Here is a 19,747-nt window from a genome sequence, read left to right on the forward strand (position 1 = left end):
CGGTTCTATGTCTGCTGCTCTTCAGAGCTACCAGTTCTACAGAAGGGGACAGAACCGGTAGAAACCCACCCCTGGATAACATCCTAAAATAGACGGTGGGAATGCTGTAAACATAATATACCTTGACTTAGCAATTCAATTGCCAAAGAACCCTAATGTCAGGATTCCAGCAATCGCCCTAATTAAATCATGAGCCTCGAGCCAAACTTCAAAAAACTTCGAAAGATTTATTAGGAGAGAGACATGCTGGCATGACCTGTATGAAGCCGACTCTGAGATACGTAATTTACAATCACCCATGACCCTGTTTCCCCCCACCCCTCTGAATCATAATTCAGATTCTCCAACGAACCACGTTCACGGGCTGGGTGTCATCCATCACACTCTCCAATAGAGGATTTTCGCGGCCAAAATACCTGGTTGCCTCAGTTACAATCTTTGTGAGATAAGCTTGGAATATGCTTCTGAGTTCGTTTGCAGTATGCTCTTTCAGGGTTCCACCCCCCCTTTCTTATGGCAACTTGGAAACAGGCATAGGAATGTTTTACAAGTTGACACCTAAGACACTCACATTAGCAAGATATTTAAGTATGGGTTAGAAGGCAGGTCCATTAAATCAGGGGTACCCAACCCCTGGGCTGTGGACTGCCAGTTGGGAACTGGGGCGTGGAAGGGGGGGGGGCGAGCTCATGAAAGTTCATTTGCACATGCGTGGAATCTAGGTTGTGTGTGCAAAACCATCCCCACTCCACCCCGTCATTGCTGCCGATCTGTGGAGCCCGAAAGATTGGGGACCATTGTATTAAGTGATTCCATAGCTGGCTTGAAAAATCACGGTCCAAAAGAATTTTCAATTGTTCCTTGTGAAACCAGAAGTGACAAGGATTGGGCTACAAGGTCAATCCTGGATTTGCTATTTTACAAAAAGTTTAATAATGACTTGAGAGAAAAGATAGAGGGGAAGTGCAGAAATTGGGTAGGTTAACTATTTTGACAGAAAACTCAAATTAATGGTTTGATGGTTGAGAAGCAGATTGAAAATAACAATGAATTTTAATCAAGACAAATGGGCAATTCTTCAGAAAATTAGGAAAAGAAATCAAATATATAAACTGTAGGATGGAGAAAACCTGGCTTGGTAATACTTTCTGTCAGTATTTTTCCTCCTTGGCAGCTTGAAGATGTGTGGACTTCAACTCCCAGAATTCCCCAGCCAGCAACGCAACGCTGGCTGGGGAATTCTGGGAATTGAAGTCCACACATCTTCAAGCTGCCAAGGAGGAAAAATACTGATTTATGAGAAATGGACAAACTTAATATAAGATAGCAGTGTTACTGTGACTGCTAAAATGGCAAATGCAATGTTCAGTCTGCGTCAACCGTGTCATTTCCAAATGACAGACACAATAATTGTGTTCTGCAAATTGTGTCCAGTTTGGAGAACTTCATTTCAAAGAAAGAGTCTGAAAAACTTGGCAAAACAAGCATAGGGAGGATAACCAAGAGAATTGAAAGTTCAACCTCGTGGACAGAAAATGAGAAGAGGGGTGTACATGAAACAGGAATATGCTTTGGTTTGAACCCAAAAAGAAATCATATTCCAAATTTCTGCCAACTCTTTTGTATCAGTCCTGGTTTGGCAGAAGCCATACTTGGGATGTTCTGGTTTTGGTTGCAACAAAATCTGTGAAGTTTCTGAGATTATTATTACTTTTTTTGTAGGAGGCTGGGGCAAGGTTGATATGCAGGCCTTCCCTCCATGGCAGAGCCTGGGCACCAGAGCCAGTGGTAGGATTCAATTTTTTTTACTACCAGTTCTGTGGACGTGGCTTGGTGGGCATGGCAGGGGAAAGATACTGTAAAATCTCCAGTCAAGAGGTGGCATTTGCCAGTAAAGTGGCCAGGTTTGGAGTTGCCTGCCTTATAAAGTGAGTATAGTAAACAAAGAGAGGAAAACTAAAACCTGGACAGCAAAATGTAAAGAGAGAAGAAGAGATGGCCGCTCTACTTGCCTTGCTCCTTGAGTTTACGTTTAAGAGGCACACCCCACAAGCCAGTTCCTGAGCATTTTTAATTCCTGGGCGAAGCATACAGGAGGAGAAATCCAGCGAGTTTTCATCCGGCTGCAAGAAGAAAAGAGGAAAATCTTAACGTTTCTCAGGGGAGCAAAGAAATAAGCCAATCAAACTTTTAATCTAGTACAGCCTCTGTGCAGGATGTCAGCCCTGGATCCATCTTGAGACAAACTAACCGAGGCTGCCACAGTGGGGGATGGGAGAGCTGTGGGAAGGGGAGCATAGTTGTTCTCACCTAGGCTTCCCCAACAGCACGAAGCCGAGTCCTTGTCCCAATAAACCCCTTTTATTTAACTCACAATGAATTTCCTCTCCAACAAAGTCCCGGCCAACAGTCTTTCAAGATAGTTCCCCGTTACAGACCTCGATCAGGCTTGGAGAGTGGCCAGGCCGATATCTTTCAGACTTGGCAAGAATGCCGGAATGAACTCATTGTGTCCTGCAAAGCCCCACTCCCCTTTCGCTCCTCTTTTATTCTCTAGGGGAGGAGCCATTCCCCAGTGGCTTTACTTCCAAGTCAGCCCTTGTTCCTCAGCTGTTCCCTTCTTCTGGCAACTCTGCACATGTGCACACTGGGAACAGGCTCCAGCTGTTCTTCTGCCTGACCGATGTCCAACTCCAAAGGCAGCTGATAACTGTCAGATGGCCTGGCACCATCTCTGCCTCCAACACAGAGCCTTCCCCAGACTCCAGGACTGGCCCATGTTCCTCCCCAACCTCCTTACTGTCCGAATCTGCTGGCCGCTGTCGGCCCACAACAGTAGCAAAAGGGAGTATAGCCATAACAACATATTTTCACATGAGATCAAGGTCGGGTTGCTAGCACCTGGAAGGGAGTGACTGAAATTTGGCGGCAGCAGAAGCAGGAGATTGACTGGATCTCATGATGTGCATGTCACTGGACAGGGCAGGGTGTGAGTTTTAGTGTGAGTGGGGGGGAAACGCGGGATTTCAGATTCGGGTTTTCCCGAGATATGCCAACATGACTTCTCTAATAAATTCTTACTTTGATGGACTTTGTCTCGGAGTCCTGAATCGCAACAAGAGTTTCATTGGAACGCTGACACAGGAACTGCGAGAGCCACTTTAGGTTAGTGATTAAGGCGCCAGGCTAGAAACCGGGCGACGGTGAGTTCTAGTCCTGTCTTAACCATAAAAGCCAACTGGGTGACTTTGGGCTGATTACTCACTCTCAACCCAATTCACCTCACAGGGTGGCTGTTGTGAGGAAAATAGGAGGAAGAAGGTGTGGTGGGTATGTTTTCCACCTTGAGTTCTTTGTAAAAATCATAAAGGTGGGAGATAAATAAATATCAACTCAAGTAGGAAGACGCCTTTCTCACAAATTGCTATTTCGATCTTCGACTGCCATGTTTAGTCCTAGAGAGACCTGCATGTAAAGCAGATGTTCTTCCTCTGAACTTCCTCCCCTTCATGAGGTGATAGAGGTAGTCCTTGACTTGTGACCACAATTAGGACTGGAATTTCCATCATTAAAGTCAGACCTAATTTTACAACAATGTTTACAGTGGTTTTTAAATGAATCATGGTTATCATTACGTGAATCATATGTTGTTAAGGGAATCATGCAGCCGTTAAATAAAAATCTGGCTTCCACAGTGGGCATTTTTTGCTGGAAAACAGAATTAAAGGTTGCAAACGATGATCAGGTGACTGCAGGACATTGCAACCAATTGTAAATGTAAGCCAGGTTCCAAGTGCCTGAATTGCAATCATATGATTGGGAGGGTGGTGTGATGGTCGTTAAGTGTAAGTAGAGGTCATAAGTATTTTTTTACACTTGTAACTTTGAACCATCGTTAAACAAACTGACATAAGTCGAGGACTATCTGTAATTGCACAGGATTGCAAAAATGTCAATTATTGCTTTCTGTATGTGCACAACATGCCCTCTGACCTGCATGAAAGTTAGCTTAGGGCAGGGATTCCTGGAATGAATGCATTGTATAATTGTATTTACTAAGACAGTAAAATTGCAATTTACTGGACAATACACCAGATCCTGCACATAGCAGGTCCAGTTTCCCCAGTGATATATGACATTTGCTCAGTGACCACAAAATCAATGACGTCCTTTCACGTTTAGCATTTATGAATAACAGGTGCCTTGTGCTCCCAAATCAGTCCATTAAAACAAGGTTTCGTTGTATTTTTTTTTTAAAAAAGGACATAGACAGTTTTGAAGTCAACTTTCCCACTAGGGAACATCAAAATGGAAAGATTGGAGGAATAGATGTCCCAAACCTAGAAGCCTAATACGTTTCTTAGATTCTAAAAGCCCAGTGTTTCTTAGATTCAGTCGCTTTAAAACATGTGGACTTCAGCTCCCAGAATTCCCCAGCCAGTATGACTGGCTGGGGAATTCTGGGAGTTGAAGTCCACACCTCTTAAAGTTGCTAAGGTTGAGAAAGACTGGCCTAGATAATTAGATCAGCTGTCCCATCCAAGCGCCATCCAAGGCCTACCCTACTGAGCTTATCTGGAATTAGCCTCAGAGGGATACATGCTGCCACCTACCCACAGACGGTGATTATAATGGCTTCATGAAATGATATGCAGGTGGAATCAAGTCTCCCGGCGCCACCTATTGTCCTCCAGCAATTGTTCAAAAGCACCTTACCGTTAAGGCTGCAAGGGACATGAATCCGATCAGGTTATTCCACACTTTATCGATATCCTTCAAGAGGAGTTGGAGTTTCTCGCTGCAGACAGCGGTGGCTTTGATGCCCAGCTCCACCCGCTTGGTGACTCGATAAACTTCAACAACCCCTAGGAAGTATTTGAAAAAAAGAGCAAGAGACACGCCAAGAGGTCCTGTGAGTAAAAGGAGGATCGATTTACCTGTATCGTATATGACATGTAGACGGTTTTTGTGGCCTTAGCTCAGAAGGCATTGTGACAGAAGCAGAACTGTGCCTGAATTTCACTTGCTCTTACAAAAACTAAATTTGCACACTGGGAATCTCTTACTGTCTGTGCTCCTCACTGATTTGTGTGTATACAGGTGGTCCTTGACTTAGAATCATTCAGATCACTGACTAAGGCAACGCAATGTTCTATTACATTTTTTTTTAAAAAAATGTCATGATTTACTTGAAACGGCAACATTTCAAGGGAAAGTAGGCAGAAGGACAAGTATTTGTCTATAACTTTGAGAGAGGCGAGATTTAAAAACATGGGAAGAATGTTTCTTCCCATGTTAGTTCCCTTCTAGTCAGTGGTGTGTTTCAAATATTTTTACCACCGGTTCAGTGGGCATGGCTTGGTGGGCACACTTTGTGCATGCACACACACACACACTTTGCATGCGCGTGTGCCCCGAATGCACACTTTGCGCAGGCCCAGAGGCGTTTTGACTCACCTCCTGCAATCCTACACTCTCTCTGATGCTTCAGTAGCTGCTGCACGGCAATTGAGCTGCGCTTCAAAAGCAGGACATAATGACACTATAGAGCACTGCACACCACAACAACTAGACACAAGAACAGTTTTTTCCCCGAAAGCCATCACTCTGCTAAACAAATAATTCCCTCAACACTGTTCAACTATTTACAAAGTCTGCACTACTATTACTATTAATCTTCTCATCACTCCTTATCACCCATCCCCTCCCACTTATGACTGTATGATTGTAACCTTGTTGTATCGTATCTTTTTTTATTCACTGTTTCCTAGTATGACTTGATTGCTTATTGTACCCTATGACTATCATTAAGTGTTGTACCTGATGATTCTTGACTCTTGACAAATGTATCTTTTCTTGTATGTACACTGAGAGCATTTGCACCAAGACAACTTCCTTGTGTGTCCAATCACACTTGGCCAATTCAATTCAATTCAATTCAAAATTCAATTCAATTCAATTCAAAATTCAATTCAATTCAATTCAATTCAATTCAAAATTCAATTCAATTCTATTCTATTCAAAATTCAATTCAATTCTATTCAAAATTCAATTCAATTCTATTCAAAATTCAATTCAATTCAAAATTCAGTTCAATTCAATTCAGTTCAAAATTCTATTCTATTCTATTCTACTCTATTCTACTCTATTCTATATTAAGGTTAGTATGGGTGCCCGAGCAGGCAAGTGGGCGGGCAGGTCCAACACAGAGCGTCGGAAAGAACTGTTTCGGCCTCCGCTGCTCATCGTCGCTACTGGCTCGGCAGAACCGGGCCGAACCGGTACAATACCACCACTGCTTCTAGTTCTCTGTGGAGTTTCTCAGCCGTCCAGGTCATGGTTGTCCCAAAGATGCTTTGTTTCAAGAGGCAACTGGACTTTCCTGTTTTTCTTTGAATTTTGCTTCTCATCCAAGAAGCTTCTTCAGCTCTGACTGGATGGTGGGGAATGGAAGGATTTATACTCCTGGCAGACAGCTTCTAGTTATTGTTACTTCTAGTTACTGTTCTATAAATCTATGCCTACAAGCAGGGCTCTCTAACCTTGGCAACTTTACGACTCGTGGACTTCAACTCCCAGAATTTCTCAGCCAGCGTAGGGGTTGAAGCCCACAAGTTGTAATGTGGCCAAGGTTGGAGATCCTTGCCTTTAAGGAGACATCTCCCTTCTTCCCTGCCACCCATCTTCACAAATACCTAGACACTTTTAATTCATGTTACAGGTCGTCCTTGACTTAAAACCATAATTGAGCTCAGAATTAGTCGTAGCAGTCATAAATCTAAGGGCCACGTGACCAGATTTGAAGTTATGACTATTTTCCACGATGGCCGTTAAGCAAACACCATGGTGGTTAAGAGAATCTATTTTCCCAGTGGGTGTTTTTGGGTTGACTCAGACTTCCACCCTTCCGTGGTCAGTAAAATGAGGACCCAGATTGCTGGGGGCAATAGGCTGACATTGTAAACCGCTTAAAGAGGGACTGTAAAGCATTGTGAAATGGTATATAAGTCTAAGTGCTATTGCTATTGCCAGAAACTGGAAGTAAATGCCAAAAACTGGCAAAAAAAGTCACAAAATGTGGTCACAAAACTGTGGAATGCTGGAGCTTCCGGTTTGTCGGCTTCGCAAGCGGCAGGGATTCGCGATACTGCGCGATCCCTGCTGCGCTAGCCGTTTTGGTGCTCCAACCCGGACGGGTCTGGAGCTAAGGCTGTCCTGCAGGGGTGGCTGAAGATAAGGGGACCCGGAGTGTGGTTTGGGGGTGCTGCAGACCCCTTCCCAGCCGGCAGAACCCCTTTTCCCAAGACGGTGCAGCGGCGGTCTGCAATGGCCGCCACAAAGAAGCTGGCAGCCGGGTAAGAATGCGCAGGAGGAAGTGGAGAAAGCTTTTGAAAAGAGAAAGTTTTTCTTGGTTCCCAGGACTCTAAGATATATTTAACAAAATTCCTGGAAATTATGGCTTTCTGAATGATACCTTCTAGAAGAGAAAATAAGCGGCAATTTGGTGGTGCTGAAAGGAAAGTTTACTCTCCTTCCTACGGAATTAATAAGTGGATATTAAGAAACCTATTTTTTTAGGTAAAAACTGGCTTTAAGTGATAAGTGAGAAGGGAGAGGACTAAAAAAATATTTGTACGCTAAGACTTTGTTGGAGGAGATGCCTTAAGGATTTGAAGACTGAAATATATTGCAATAAGACTTTAAGAAACAGATTTGGACTTTCTTTTTTCTGATTGATACTACCCCAGGAAGAGAAAGTGAGAACTTTGCCTTGGCTTGGACTGATTGATAACTTTGGGACTGTTTTTTTTTTTTTTTTGAAATATCTTGGTTGCTGCAAGAAGAAAGAAGGGGAAAAGAAAAGAAAAAGATTTATAATGGCTTTTTCTGTTGAGGAACTGAGAAAAGAATATGAGAAAACAAAAAAAAATGGTAAAGATGGTTTGAAAGAAGCCTTCCTTTTCTTAGAAATGGCGCTTGCTAACTATCAACAAACATTACAACAGATGAAGACAACAGAAGAAGAAGAAGGAGAGGAAGAAGCCATCTTTAATGAATTTCAGAATTTAACCAAGAAAGAAGGAAGAGGGAAAGGAAGAGAAATGAAGGACTTAAGATTTAAAAAAACACTTAAGAAGGGGGAAAATAAGGTGCAAAATCAATATAATGATAGTAAACAAAAGGAAAAAGGAACACAACAGAGAAGGGAAGCCAGTAAGGCAGAGGTTAGAAGAAGGGGGGTAGAAAGGTTTGGTGGGGAAGAAAGGAAGGAAAATGGTGGAGAAAAGCCACAAAGTTTTGAAACTAGATGGGAAAAAAGGAATCTTTTTTAGGGATAAAGGGTAAAGTATAAATTCTTCAAAAAGATTTTGCAAGGTACATAAGATGATATTGTAGCATTGTATTAGAAATAGAAAATTAAAATGGCTTAAGAGTTGATAAGAGATTAAAATGTTGAAATGTTTAGTAATGATTGATTTTAAAATTTAATAATATTACAGGGAAGGTTTAGAATATTGAGTTTTAATTAAAGAGTTTAATAAGATTATGGTATTGATGTTATTATAAAATTTTTATTATAGCATTTGTTTTTGGAAAAGGCAATGGGAATGTTATAAGATTCAACATTTGGATTTACTGTTTAACTATGTATTTAATTATTTTGGATTTACTATTTAGATAGAACGTACCAAGCAGAATCGGATTGGGTATTGGGTGTTATTTTAAATGTTAATTTGATTAATTTAGAGGGAAGATAGAAAGGCATCATACTGTGATTAGTGATTTCAGGAGAAACTTTTTTTTTATTATAAGGAACGAGACAAAGGGACAATAAAGAATGGACAAAAAGATACAAATATAATGACTCAAATTAAGATGGATTAATTAAGATAGAATTAAGAAGAGTGAAATGTGTGGAGAAGTTAATATAGAAGATTTAGAATGGTAAATAAAATAAGTAATGACATGTAAGATGAGCATGAATATAATTGAAGTCCATGAAGAGAGAGATATCTGGGGCCAAGTTACTTTCTTAAAAGATTTTTTTTTTTAATGTTCTTGTGTGTTGTGTGTTTATGTTTCTGGGAGAATTAATAAAACCTTGCAGAAATATAGAATGAGAATAATGGTAACCAAGTCAGAAAGAAATAGATGAAATAATAATAATGAAATTGAATAAGAGTAAAGAGAAGTAAAGAGAAACTGGATAAGAGGCTTTTGTATGCTTATATGGTAATGGTTTAAAATAGAATTATAGTGTATAAAATAAGGTTTTATCTGACTTGTTAAATTTATAATGGAAAAAGGTTTAAGTATGTAATGGTTAATGATGATTTGTTTGTTTCTGAAAAATTAATAAAACTTGTTTAAAAAAAAAAACCTGTGGAATGCTGTAAATAGCCATGAAGGTGAGCCAATTGCCAAGTGCCCCAAATCATGGGTGTGTGGCAGATGTGTGTTTGGCTGTTGCAACTCCAAACAGTTCTTAAGTGACTGGTCATAAGTCAAGGACTACCTGTCATTGCACTACTGAGATATGAAATCAAATAAAATTGTACCTAATAAATATTCCATGCCCTGCACAGACTGGATGACTTCAGTACATACAGAAGAGCTGCTGATTCCGTTCAGGATGTCGTTTGCTTTCTTGATGACCTATTAGGAGAGAAGTTGATTTTACCACAGTTGTGGCAAAGTTACACATTCAGCTGCTGAATTTGACCGAATTTTTATCCTACACTGCTTGTTTTACGTAAGATAGCGCATATTATTGTACTCTTCCCCAACTTTATAACAGTTGCAGAATTGTTCCAGTGACTCTCCATGTGCAGCTGAGGCTGATTATTAAACACCACAATTTGTAATTCCAACCACAAACACACCGCAAAAGATGCGGAGTCCTTTTTCTTAGTAGTTACGATACATTTGCTACAATGGACCTCTTTCCTTGTACGCTCTTAAGACTACACAGCTTACAGGGAGTCCTTGAATTTATGACAGTAACGGAACCTGCCCATTATGGTCCTACGATATGACAGTCATAAAGCAGGTTGCCACACGACCAACCTGTTTTTATGGCCTTGTTTTGTGGTGCTCGTTAAGCAAATGCTGTCTTTGTAAAGCACACACTGCGGTCGTTAAGTGAACCAACGGATTGCTAGGAGCCAGTTTTGCTGAAAACTGGAAGTAAATGCCCAGTTTTGGCAAAGATGTCATAAAATGTGAGCGTGGGACGCAACAAATGGCTGTCAGTGCCAATGGCTGTAAATTGCCAAACTTCAGAACTAGGTCATGAGTACCCTTGGAGAGGTCAGTTGTAACTTTGAATGGTTGCTAAGCGATCACCCGTAAGTCAAGGGCTACCTCTACTACTTTTATGCCCCTGGCCTTATGCCTCAAGACAACCTTTTGGGCACCATGGAGAGAGTTTTTTTCTGTGGACCGGAGAGAGTGTGGCTTTGTGTACTTCCTGCATCCCATGAATGGGGCTTCGCTTGTTTCTGGCATCCTGTGGACCAGTGGTTGGGGATCCCTGCCTTAAGATCTCCCCACTTAAGGGATTTATATAATTGTTATAGGTGTTATAACTGTTATTGACCAACAGGAGGCACTACGTAACTGGTTTCCAGAAATGTGTTGCATAGGGCCTCCCATTGGTTATTAGCAGTTATAACATAGACACATCTGAAACAGAATAACTGAGGTGGAAAGGAGCAACTCTGGTCTTCTAGTTCAACTCCCTGAACAAGCAGGAGTCCCTATTTCATTCTGGACAAATGGCTGGTCCAATCTCTTCTTCAAAATCTCCAGTGTTGCAGTACCCACAACTTCTGGAAACAAGTCGTTCCACTGGTTAATTGTTCTCACTGTCAGGAAATTTCTCCTTAGTTCTAGGTTGGGTTTCTCCTTGATTAGTTTCCACCCATTGCTTCTTGTCCTGCCTTCAGGTACTTTGGAGAATAGGTTGACCCTTTCTTCTTTGGGGCAGCCCTTTAGTTATTGGAAGACTGCTCTCATGTCTCCCCTAGTCCTTCTTTTCATTAAACTAGACCAGGGGTTCCCAACCTGGGGTGCTCACACCCCCTGGGGGTGCGAGACGATATTCCAGGGGGTGCGAGAAAAGTCCAGGTAAATAATAGGATATTGGCTATATGTGGGCATTTTTATTTATTATGCAATGGATTCACTTTGTTTTCATTTTAGAGTTAAGTATCGTTATTTAGTGGCCGTCACATACATAGCTGAAAAGATTCAATCCTATCATATATTTAACGCGTTCAGTAATTCCTAAAGTCTAAATTTCAGGGGGTGCGAGGTTCGAGTGAAATTTCTTTAGGGGTGCGGGGCGAAAAAAAGGTTGGGAACCACTGAACTAGACATATCCAGTTCCAGCAACCGTTCTTCATATGTTTTAGTCAGGGGTGGGATTCAACCGGTGTAACTACCGGTTCCGCGATTACCTTTTGCGCGCACACTGGTTCTGTGTCTGCTGCTCTTCAGAGCTACCGGTTCTATAGAGCCAGGCAGAACTGGTAGCATCCCACCCCTAGTTTTAGTCTCCAGTTCCCTAATCATCTTTGTCATCTTCTCTACACTCTTTCCAGAGTCTCAAAATCAGTTCCAGTATTTAAAATGAGGCCTGCATCTATTCTTTTCGTGCAAAGCCGTAGTTAGTGGGAGGTGAAACCCTAGTGCTACTTCAATATTGTGGTTTTGTCTGCCCACTCTTAGTTACTGGATCATTGATTTGTTTCAACGGACAAAAAAAAAATTGAGAGAGATCTTGGCATCACAGGTACTTTGAAGAATAGATTGACCTCCTCTTCTCTGTGGCAACGCCTTAGATAATGGAACACTAATCTCATGTCATTCCTAGTCCTTCTCTTCATTAAACTAGACACACCCATCCAATTCCTAAATATATTTGAGCCTTCAGCCCCCAAATCATCTTGGTTGCTTTTCTCTGCATTCTTTCCAGAATTTCAACATCTTTTTTTACATTGTGGTGAAAATATAAAACAACCAACTGAAGTGAATTATGCAAAATATTCTCGCTGCTCTATAGATGTCATGGCCAACTTTCCCCTTTTCAAATCACCAATACCTACAGAAAAGGAAAGGAAGTTACTCAGGTAGATTGATATGGTGGTCACCTACTTACCTGCAGCGCACTTTCCAAACACCTCTGCCATTCATAGGCATATCTCTCACTTTCCTAGTGGGAGAAAGTAAAAGAAACAATTTTGAATGGCTGCAAAAAAAAAAGCCAACATGGAATGATTTTTATGTTTGTTTGTTTTTTCTGCATGGGATAGTCAAATTCAGATGTGGAAAATCAAAAAGTTTTCTATTTTTTCTTCATCTGTAACAGCACACAACAGTGTCAGAGTATATTCATGAACTGGAATAGAACATGGTAACAAGGTCAGCCAATGAATAGGCATAGCAATTAAGTCAGCCAATGAGAACTGTTTGGAAACTGAAACTTGATGTAGCCTAGGCTGGAAACTGAAACGAAAAGTAGCCTAGGCGTGGCTCTGTATTAAGCTCTGCAACTCTGCAGCTATGGTGAGCTCTGAGTCTGTCTATTGAAATGAAACTGCTTCTCTCCTCTGCTTGCCTGCTGAACTAAAGTAAAACTGGAAGTTCTCTCTGTTCTGGTCTACTGAAGTTACTTGCAACATGTTTCTGTCTAAGTTTGCTCCATGTTGGAGAAATCTACAACTGGTTTGTAAAATCTACTTATGATGTTTATAAAGATGTTAAATGAAGCATCAGCCATCTGTGTTTATTTTGCTGGCGCTGAATTAATGCTGTAAAAACTCTGAATAAACAGTTTGGGAGGGAAAGGCTGTGGATCTCTTCCAGTGGTACGTTTCAAAAAAAGTTTACCACCGGTTCGGGGGGGCGTGGCTTGGTGCACATGCAAACGTGCACTTTGCAGGGTGCAGAGGCTTTCCGATTCGCCTCCTGCAATCCTGCACTCTCCCTGTCGCTTCAGCAGCTGACGCGCAGCAATCTGCTGTGCCGAGCAATGCAGCTGTGCTTCAAAAGCAGGAAATAAAGGTCAGGGTGGGAGCTCGGGCAGGCAGGTGGGCCCAACAGCAGCTCCAGCAGCTCCTCAGAGAAAACCGTTTTGGTCTCCTCTGCTCTTTGGTGCTACCGGTAGGCCAGAACTGGGCCAAGCCAGTAGAATACCACCACTGATCTCTGATCCCATCAAGTTGTGAAGATCAAATAGGCCATTTTGATTACTACCCACTAGCAAAACTGGTTCCCATCTAGTTATTTTAGAAGCATGTTAAACGGGCTGGTTCCAAATAATTTTTGGTGTTGCCCCTTGATTGGAAAATGTGGCTGAGTATGGGCTGGTGGGTTTGGTTTATGACAGAGGTCTTCAAACTTGACAGCTTTAAGACTTGTGGACTTCAACTCCCAGAATTCCTTCTCCAGTCATGTTAGCTTGGGAATTCTGGGAGTTGAAGTCCATAAGTCTTAAACTTGCCAAGTTCGAAGACCCTTGATTGATGAGATGGGCTGCTCTGAATTATTTGTAGTTTGTATTTCATTTTGTTGCTTGGAATGGATTGGGCAGCATACAGGTATGCCTGTAAATCAGCGTTTCTCAAACTCGAGAAGTTTTAATATTTATGGACTTCAACCACCCAGAATTCCTCAACCAGACTCTGGCTGGGGAATTCTGGGAATTGAAATCCACAGATCTCAAAGTTGCTGAGACTGAGGAACACATTGCGGTAAGCAATAAGTGAAAGAATCAATATGAAAGCTGAGCTACATCTGGGAAACAAGGCAGCTACAACTCTACCTCTCTCTTACAGCGGCTCTCAATTCATCCACAAGGATTTTTCCCTTACCTGAATTTGCAGCTTGGCACCTGCTTAATGAAACAATTGTCTTCAGCACAGGTGCCCCAAGCCACAACCTTTTTGTTGGTTCTCCCCTTACCTCTACTTCTCCAGTAAGGTCCTTGTACTTGTCTCGGATGACTGGCAGGGAAGGCTTCTCGCTCAGAGTGTTTGATCGATCTCTGAAGGGCTGTTCCGCAGGTGGCAGAGGTGAGGAGCCTAAACTTAGGGTCCTTTTGTGAGAACCTGGAAGGAAATACAGGTATTAAAGGGGTGGTCAGGTCCATGAATACAGATAGTCCTTGACTTACAGCCACAAGAAGCCATGGATGGAAACTAACCAAGGAGGGAAGCAACCTAGGACTAAGGAGAAATTTCCTGACAGTGAGAACAATTAATCAGTGGAACAACTTGCCTCTAGAAGTTGGGAATGCTCCAACATTGGAGGTTGTTAAGAAGAGATTGGACAACCGTTTCTTTGAAATGCTATAGGGTTTCCTGCCAGAGCAGGGGGTTGGACTAGAAGACCTCCAAGGTCCCTTCCAACTCTGTTATTCAATTTGTGATTGTCTTTGTGATTTGTTTAGTAACTGTTCGAAGTTACAACGGCAATGAAAAAAGTGACTTATGACAGTTTTTCACACTTATGACCATTGCAGCATCTTTATGGTAACATGGTCAAAATTTGGATGCTTGGCAATTGGTTCGTATTTATTTATCATGGTTACAGTGTTCTGGACCACCATTGGTGACCTTGTGACAAGCAAAGTTTTCAATGGGGAAGCCAGATTCGCTTAACAGCCATGTTATTAACTTAATAATTGCAGTGATTGACTTAACAACTGTGTCAAGGAAAGTCATAAAAATGGGGCAAAACTCCCTTAACAACTGTTTCATTTAGCAACAGAAATATTGGGCTCAACTGTGGTCATAAGAAAATGGTCCTCTGCCTTGAGCAGTGGGTTGGACTAGAACAGGGGTCGCCAACCTTTTGGACCTCAGGGACCACCAAACTCATAATTTTAAATCCCGCGGACCACTAATATGAATTTTGGCTGACGGTGGCTTGCTGAAAGTCGGTCCCATATTCCAGAGCTGCAATAGTCACGGGACTGTCCCTTTAGTCATCCTGGAGCAGCTCTCCAGTCCATGGCAGGCCGGTGCACCCGGGTGGAGGGGCAGCTGCTCCGGGATGACCAAAGGGTCAGTTCAACTCTGGGATATGGGACCGACTTTCCCACCAACGTCAGCAAGCCACCCGGGGATGGATTTCCCTCCCTTACTGTTGGTCTTACCTTCCAGTTCCAGCTCGCGTGGCTCTACTCAAGGTAAGGTTTGCACTCGGCTGAAGGGTGAGGGGCCAGAGGGTGGGTGGGCCATGTGGCCGGCGCAGCCTTGTGTTCCCGCACAGCCTGGATTAATTGTTTTGGGGGGATATTTCTCTGTGGACCATCAAAATTTTCTCACGGACCACCAGTGGTCCCTGGCCCACTGGTTGGCAACCACTGGACTAGAAGACCTCCAAGGTCCCTTCCAGCCCTATGATTCTATGATTTTATGTAGCTCCACAGTTTTATTGAAATATCTCACTTTAATTTCTGATCTGTGCCTGTTTGCTCTCTCCCTGCAAAGAACTGCTGGAAAGTGAATGGCCTTAGAAATCAAATCATAAAGAATTCCACAGATATTCTGAATTTCTTCAATTCCCAGCACTAGGTGAGACTTAGAACCAACCACAAACTCAGTATACAGGTAGTCCTCAACTTACAACAGTTCATTTAGTGACCATTCAAAGTTACAATGGCACTGAAAAAGTGACTTATGACCATGTTTCACACTTATGACCATTGTAGTATCCCCATGGTCACGCGATTTACATTTGGATGCTTGACAACTGACTCACATTTATGATGGTTGCATTGTCCCAACGGTGTGATCCCCCTTTTGTGACCTAGTCAATGGGGAAGCCAGATTCACTTAACAACCATGTTACTACCGTGTTTCTCATATAATAAGGCCGGGTCTTATTTTTTTTTGAGCCCCGAAAAAATGGCTAGGCCGTCTTTTCGGGGGTGACTTAATTCCACCCCCTTGCATTTTCAGGCGGGCTGCGACGGCTTGGATGTTGACCTCGGCGTTGGTGGGGCACTTCGTATCGGGGTCAACGCAGGCAGCACCATATCCGGGTGTGCAACAAAAGTACTTCCTAATGGCAAGCCCTCCCCCACCATTCCCCCCCATTTCGCATGTTTTAATATAGGCCTTAATTTGGGGGGAGGGGCTTAATTTCATTTCATGCCTATAAAACATGCTGGGACTTCCTATTGGAGGAGGCCGTATTGTTGGAGAAACAGGGTAATTTAAGAACTGCAGTGATTCACTTAACAAATGTGGCGAGAAAAGTTGTAAAACGGGGGCAAAAACTCACTTAGCAAATGTCTCACTTAACTACAGTGAAGTTGTAGTTGTAAGTTGAGGACTACCTGTAATGGCAACCACAATATCAGCGTGGATTCTCACCTTGAACAGAGAGGTCAAAAGTTGCCAGCTCGCTTTTGATCATTTCTTCACTGGATTTCATTTTCCCTTGGGAAGTTGCCAGTAAAAAGTCAAATTTGCTGATCTTTGGTTTTTCACCCTGAAACTCTCCGAAGTCGTCAAAAACTTCTTTTCCAGCCTCTGAAGAGACCGGGGCCGAGTCAGCCTCTTGAAGTCCGCCCGTGGCTGGTCTCTCAATCCCATCGTCCGGTGGTCGAGCAAACTCTCCAAAATCTTCAACTTCGTCCTCGCTTTGGTCCATAGAGGGAGGACTGGAACCTTGGAAGTTTGTAAAAGATGAGAATGTCGCGTCTTGGAGAGCGTCCTCGTTCGCAAAGGTTGTCACTTTGGAAACGGTGGTCACGGTGATGTTTTCAGAGCTGCCGAAAAAGGTCTCTTTCTTCTGGAGGACAGAGGTAGCTAAGGAGGCAACGCCATTTCCTGCAGGAAGGGAGAAGGGGGTAGACTGTCTGCTCTGACAGACATCTTCTTTATCAGGCCAGTCACAGCTCGGGAAGCTGCTCAGAAGAGAGCCACTGCTATAAGTTCCAAACGGGGCACACTTCAAGTCATCCAGATCTAAAAAGAGCAACAGACATCCAAAGAGTTAAGGAAGGGACGGGCGATCTTCTCACCAAACCTCTCGCAAATCAAAGCCAAAGAAGGAGACAATACCTGGGGTGGGCGAAGTTGGGAATCTCAATATCACAGGCCAGTTCCCAAATATTCCTCCACACTCCCCTACCAGAAATATGATGGGTATCCTAAAGGAATCGATTCTTCGTTGGAGCAAGGGGATGAGAGAACATATCGACCCCCAGTGTCTATGGGTCAACTCGTAAAGCATTCCTGGCCTGCTTTTGAGTTGCCGTAGGCAGGAGATGGAGAGAACCGATGGAGAAGCTCGGTTGCTATGACCAGAAGCACATTTCACGCATACCTTTCTCCAGATTGTATCCTAGGCTACTAGAGCAAGCCAGAGAGGTGTGTTTTCTACAGTCTGAGAAAGTGCTCCATTGGAGAATGTGATTTATGACACAACCTGGGAGGAGGGGGGAAAACAGGGTCGTAGGTGGCCAGTAAATTACGTGGGGCAGAGCCGACTGTACTTGGGAAAGTGCCAGACATGTTGCTTCTAATCAATAATTGGATTTCTTTTGAAACTTGGCTCAAGTTAATTAGGGCATCCATCGGAATCCTGACACTATGGAGACATGCAGGTCATGGTTCTCCCAAAGCTGCTTTTCCAAAAACCAACTAGTTTCTTAGTTTTTTTTTCTTTGAAACGTTTAGCTTCTCATCCAAGAAGCAGTGAGAACAGAAGAAGCTTCTTGGATGAGAAGTGAAATGTTTTCAAAGAAAAAAAAATCCACTTGCCTGATTCTAATTTTGCCTTCCACTGGACTATGTCGTGCTCTGGCTTCAACTACAACGGTTCCTATCTGCCTTCCTCCCCCAGGTGTTGAATCACAGCTCCCATCACCCACAACCACTATCACAATCTGCTGGCTGGGGTGATGAAACTAGAGTACAGTTATCTAACATTTCCAAATGTTACCGAATTGGAATAAAGGTATTATTTGAAAAACCTTCAATCAAGCCATGACACCTAGTCGAATTTAGCAGACCTGATTAAAAGAAGGATGGAATACGTGTAACAGGACATTACAGACCTCTAGGCTAGAATGGGAAATTAAAAAAAATCCTGTAAGAAGCATCAATGGAGGTTCTCAATCATCCATGTCATGGTTGCTTTTCTAAAAGGCAACTGGACTGTAGGAGATGACCAGGCTGAGCCTAAGGGGTCAAAAGCATGTCATAGGTCTTGAGTCCCTGCATGCCTACAAGAGATCTAAGTCCAGCCCACTTTGAATGCCTTTCTTATCTCCCACTCATTTCTCTTGACTGTTAGTTGGTTAGATTCTTATAGAGTTTAAGCATGCAATAATTTTTGCACCTGAACAGCGCAAATGGGTGTGGAGCCTTCTTGGAACTGCTGAAAGGGCTGTATTGTAAACAGGAGATAGGTGGTGTCATATCCCTTCCCCTCTGTTGAGAGGGGGCTGTTCAGTCTTAATGTAGATGGCCTCTTTGACACCCCCCCCCTTTCAAACCATCTATCTCCTGTATACAACACAGTCCTTTCAGCAGTTCCAAGAAGGTTCCATACTCATTTGCACAATTCGGGTGACCCCGAGGGCACAGATAAACCTCCAAGTGGCCACAATGACTCTCAGAAAGAGTGATAACAACCAGATGACTACAAGGAATATAAATCCTTCCAGCCTCCACCCATTCAGTCAGAACTGAAGAAGCTTCTCGGATGGGAAGCAAAACGTCTTCAAGGAAAAACAAAGACCAGTTGCCTTGTGAAAAAAGCACCTCTGGGATTTCAATAGACCTTAAAAAATCTGGCTGTTCTCTCAGGCTATGAGACAGGATGAATGGATCTCTAAGATTGGTGTATGGTCTGGATCACCATCTTGTAAGTATTTTGTAATTTCTTTTTTAAAAAACAATCATTTTATTGTGTACTTAATTTGTGATATTCTTTACTTTGTGAGCCACCCAGAATTGGATGCGATTGGACAGCACCAACATTTGAATAAAGTAAAGAAATACAGGTACGTTGTCCACTTATGAATGGCCATTTATATGATATCAGGACACAGCAACCATTGTTAATATACACTGGTGCCAGTTGCCACGTGACCATGAGGATGTTGCGATGATCATTAAATGTAAGGCCCGGCCATAAGTCACTTCTTTCAGTGCTGCTATAATTTCAGACAGTCCCTAAACGAACGGTTGTAAGTCAAGGAGGGCCTATACACAAACCGCAGCTACGTTTCCCTACTTTCTATTATTCAGGGCAACGAGTGCAAACACACTTGTGCACATGTATTTTGTGATAATTAAATGTGATTCCAAGTTTCTGATTATAAAATTTGGGGAGCCAACCTCGTTTTTGCCTCGGGAGGGAAATCAGGCCTTTCCTCCTTCTGCCCCTCTAGAACGCCTGACAGAAATATTACCAACTCCCTTGATCATTTCATAGCTCAACTAGCAAAATTTGTACTTTAGGTGCAAAATTTGTATTTTGTCTCAAAGCCAACAATGGAGAACCTGAGATAGTTGCACTTTTGCTCAAACAACCTCTTTTCCCTCTTTGTTTTAAGGTTAGGCTCAAATTCAGACATCCAAAGGTTTTTTTTTTAAAAAAAAAAAAAGAAGGGGGAAGGTACACATGGAATATCAAGAATAAACAACCTGCATTAAGAACTAGTGTTTTGGCTCAGTTCTGATCAGTTGTCTTATTCGGAGCTGTCCAACCTTGTCAA

At 42.6% G+C, this 19,747-nt stretch overlaps 1 protein-coding gene across 6 annotated transcripts in view; it reads right to left on the reverse strand.

Moving 5' to 3' along the window:
• SYNRG (synergin gamma) overlaps positions 1–19,747 on the reverse strand; it is an 88,684-nt gene that overhangs the window by 5,373 nt on the left and 63,564 nt on the right. For 4 of the 6 annotated variants that reach the window (XM_026680457.2, XM_026680460.2, XM_087956589.1 and 1 more), the window contains 6 exons: positions 16,389–16,985; positions 13,969–14,114; positions 12,164–12,217; positions 9,561–9,657; positions 4,717–4,865; positions 2,013–2,123 (listed from right to left, as the gene is read on the reverse strand). In XM_026680457.2, the coding sequence (XP_026536242.2) occupies positions 2,013–2,123; positions 4,717–4,865; positions 9,561–9,657; positions 12,164–12,217; positions 13,969–14,114; positions 16,389–16,985 (1,154 nt within the window). The remainder of the gene's footprint in view (positions 1–2,012; positions 2,124–4,716; positions 4,866–9,560; positions 9,658–12,163; positions 12,218–13,968; positions 14,115–16,388; positions 16,986–19,747) is intronic. The other 2 variants (XM_087956581.1, XM_087956610.1) reach the window with 1 other exon arrangement.

The sequence above is a fragment of the Notechis scutatus genome, chromosome 1, assembly GCF_049901735.1.
Source record: "Notechis scutatus isolate UNSWTSFEM ecotype Mainland chromosome 1, rNotScu1.2, whole genome shotgun sequence".
In the NCBI taxonomy this organism is placed as follows: domain Eukaryota; kingdom Metazoa; phylum Chordata; class Lepidosauria; order Squamata; family Elapidae; genus Notechis; species Notechis scutatus.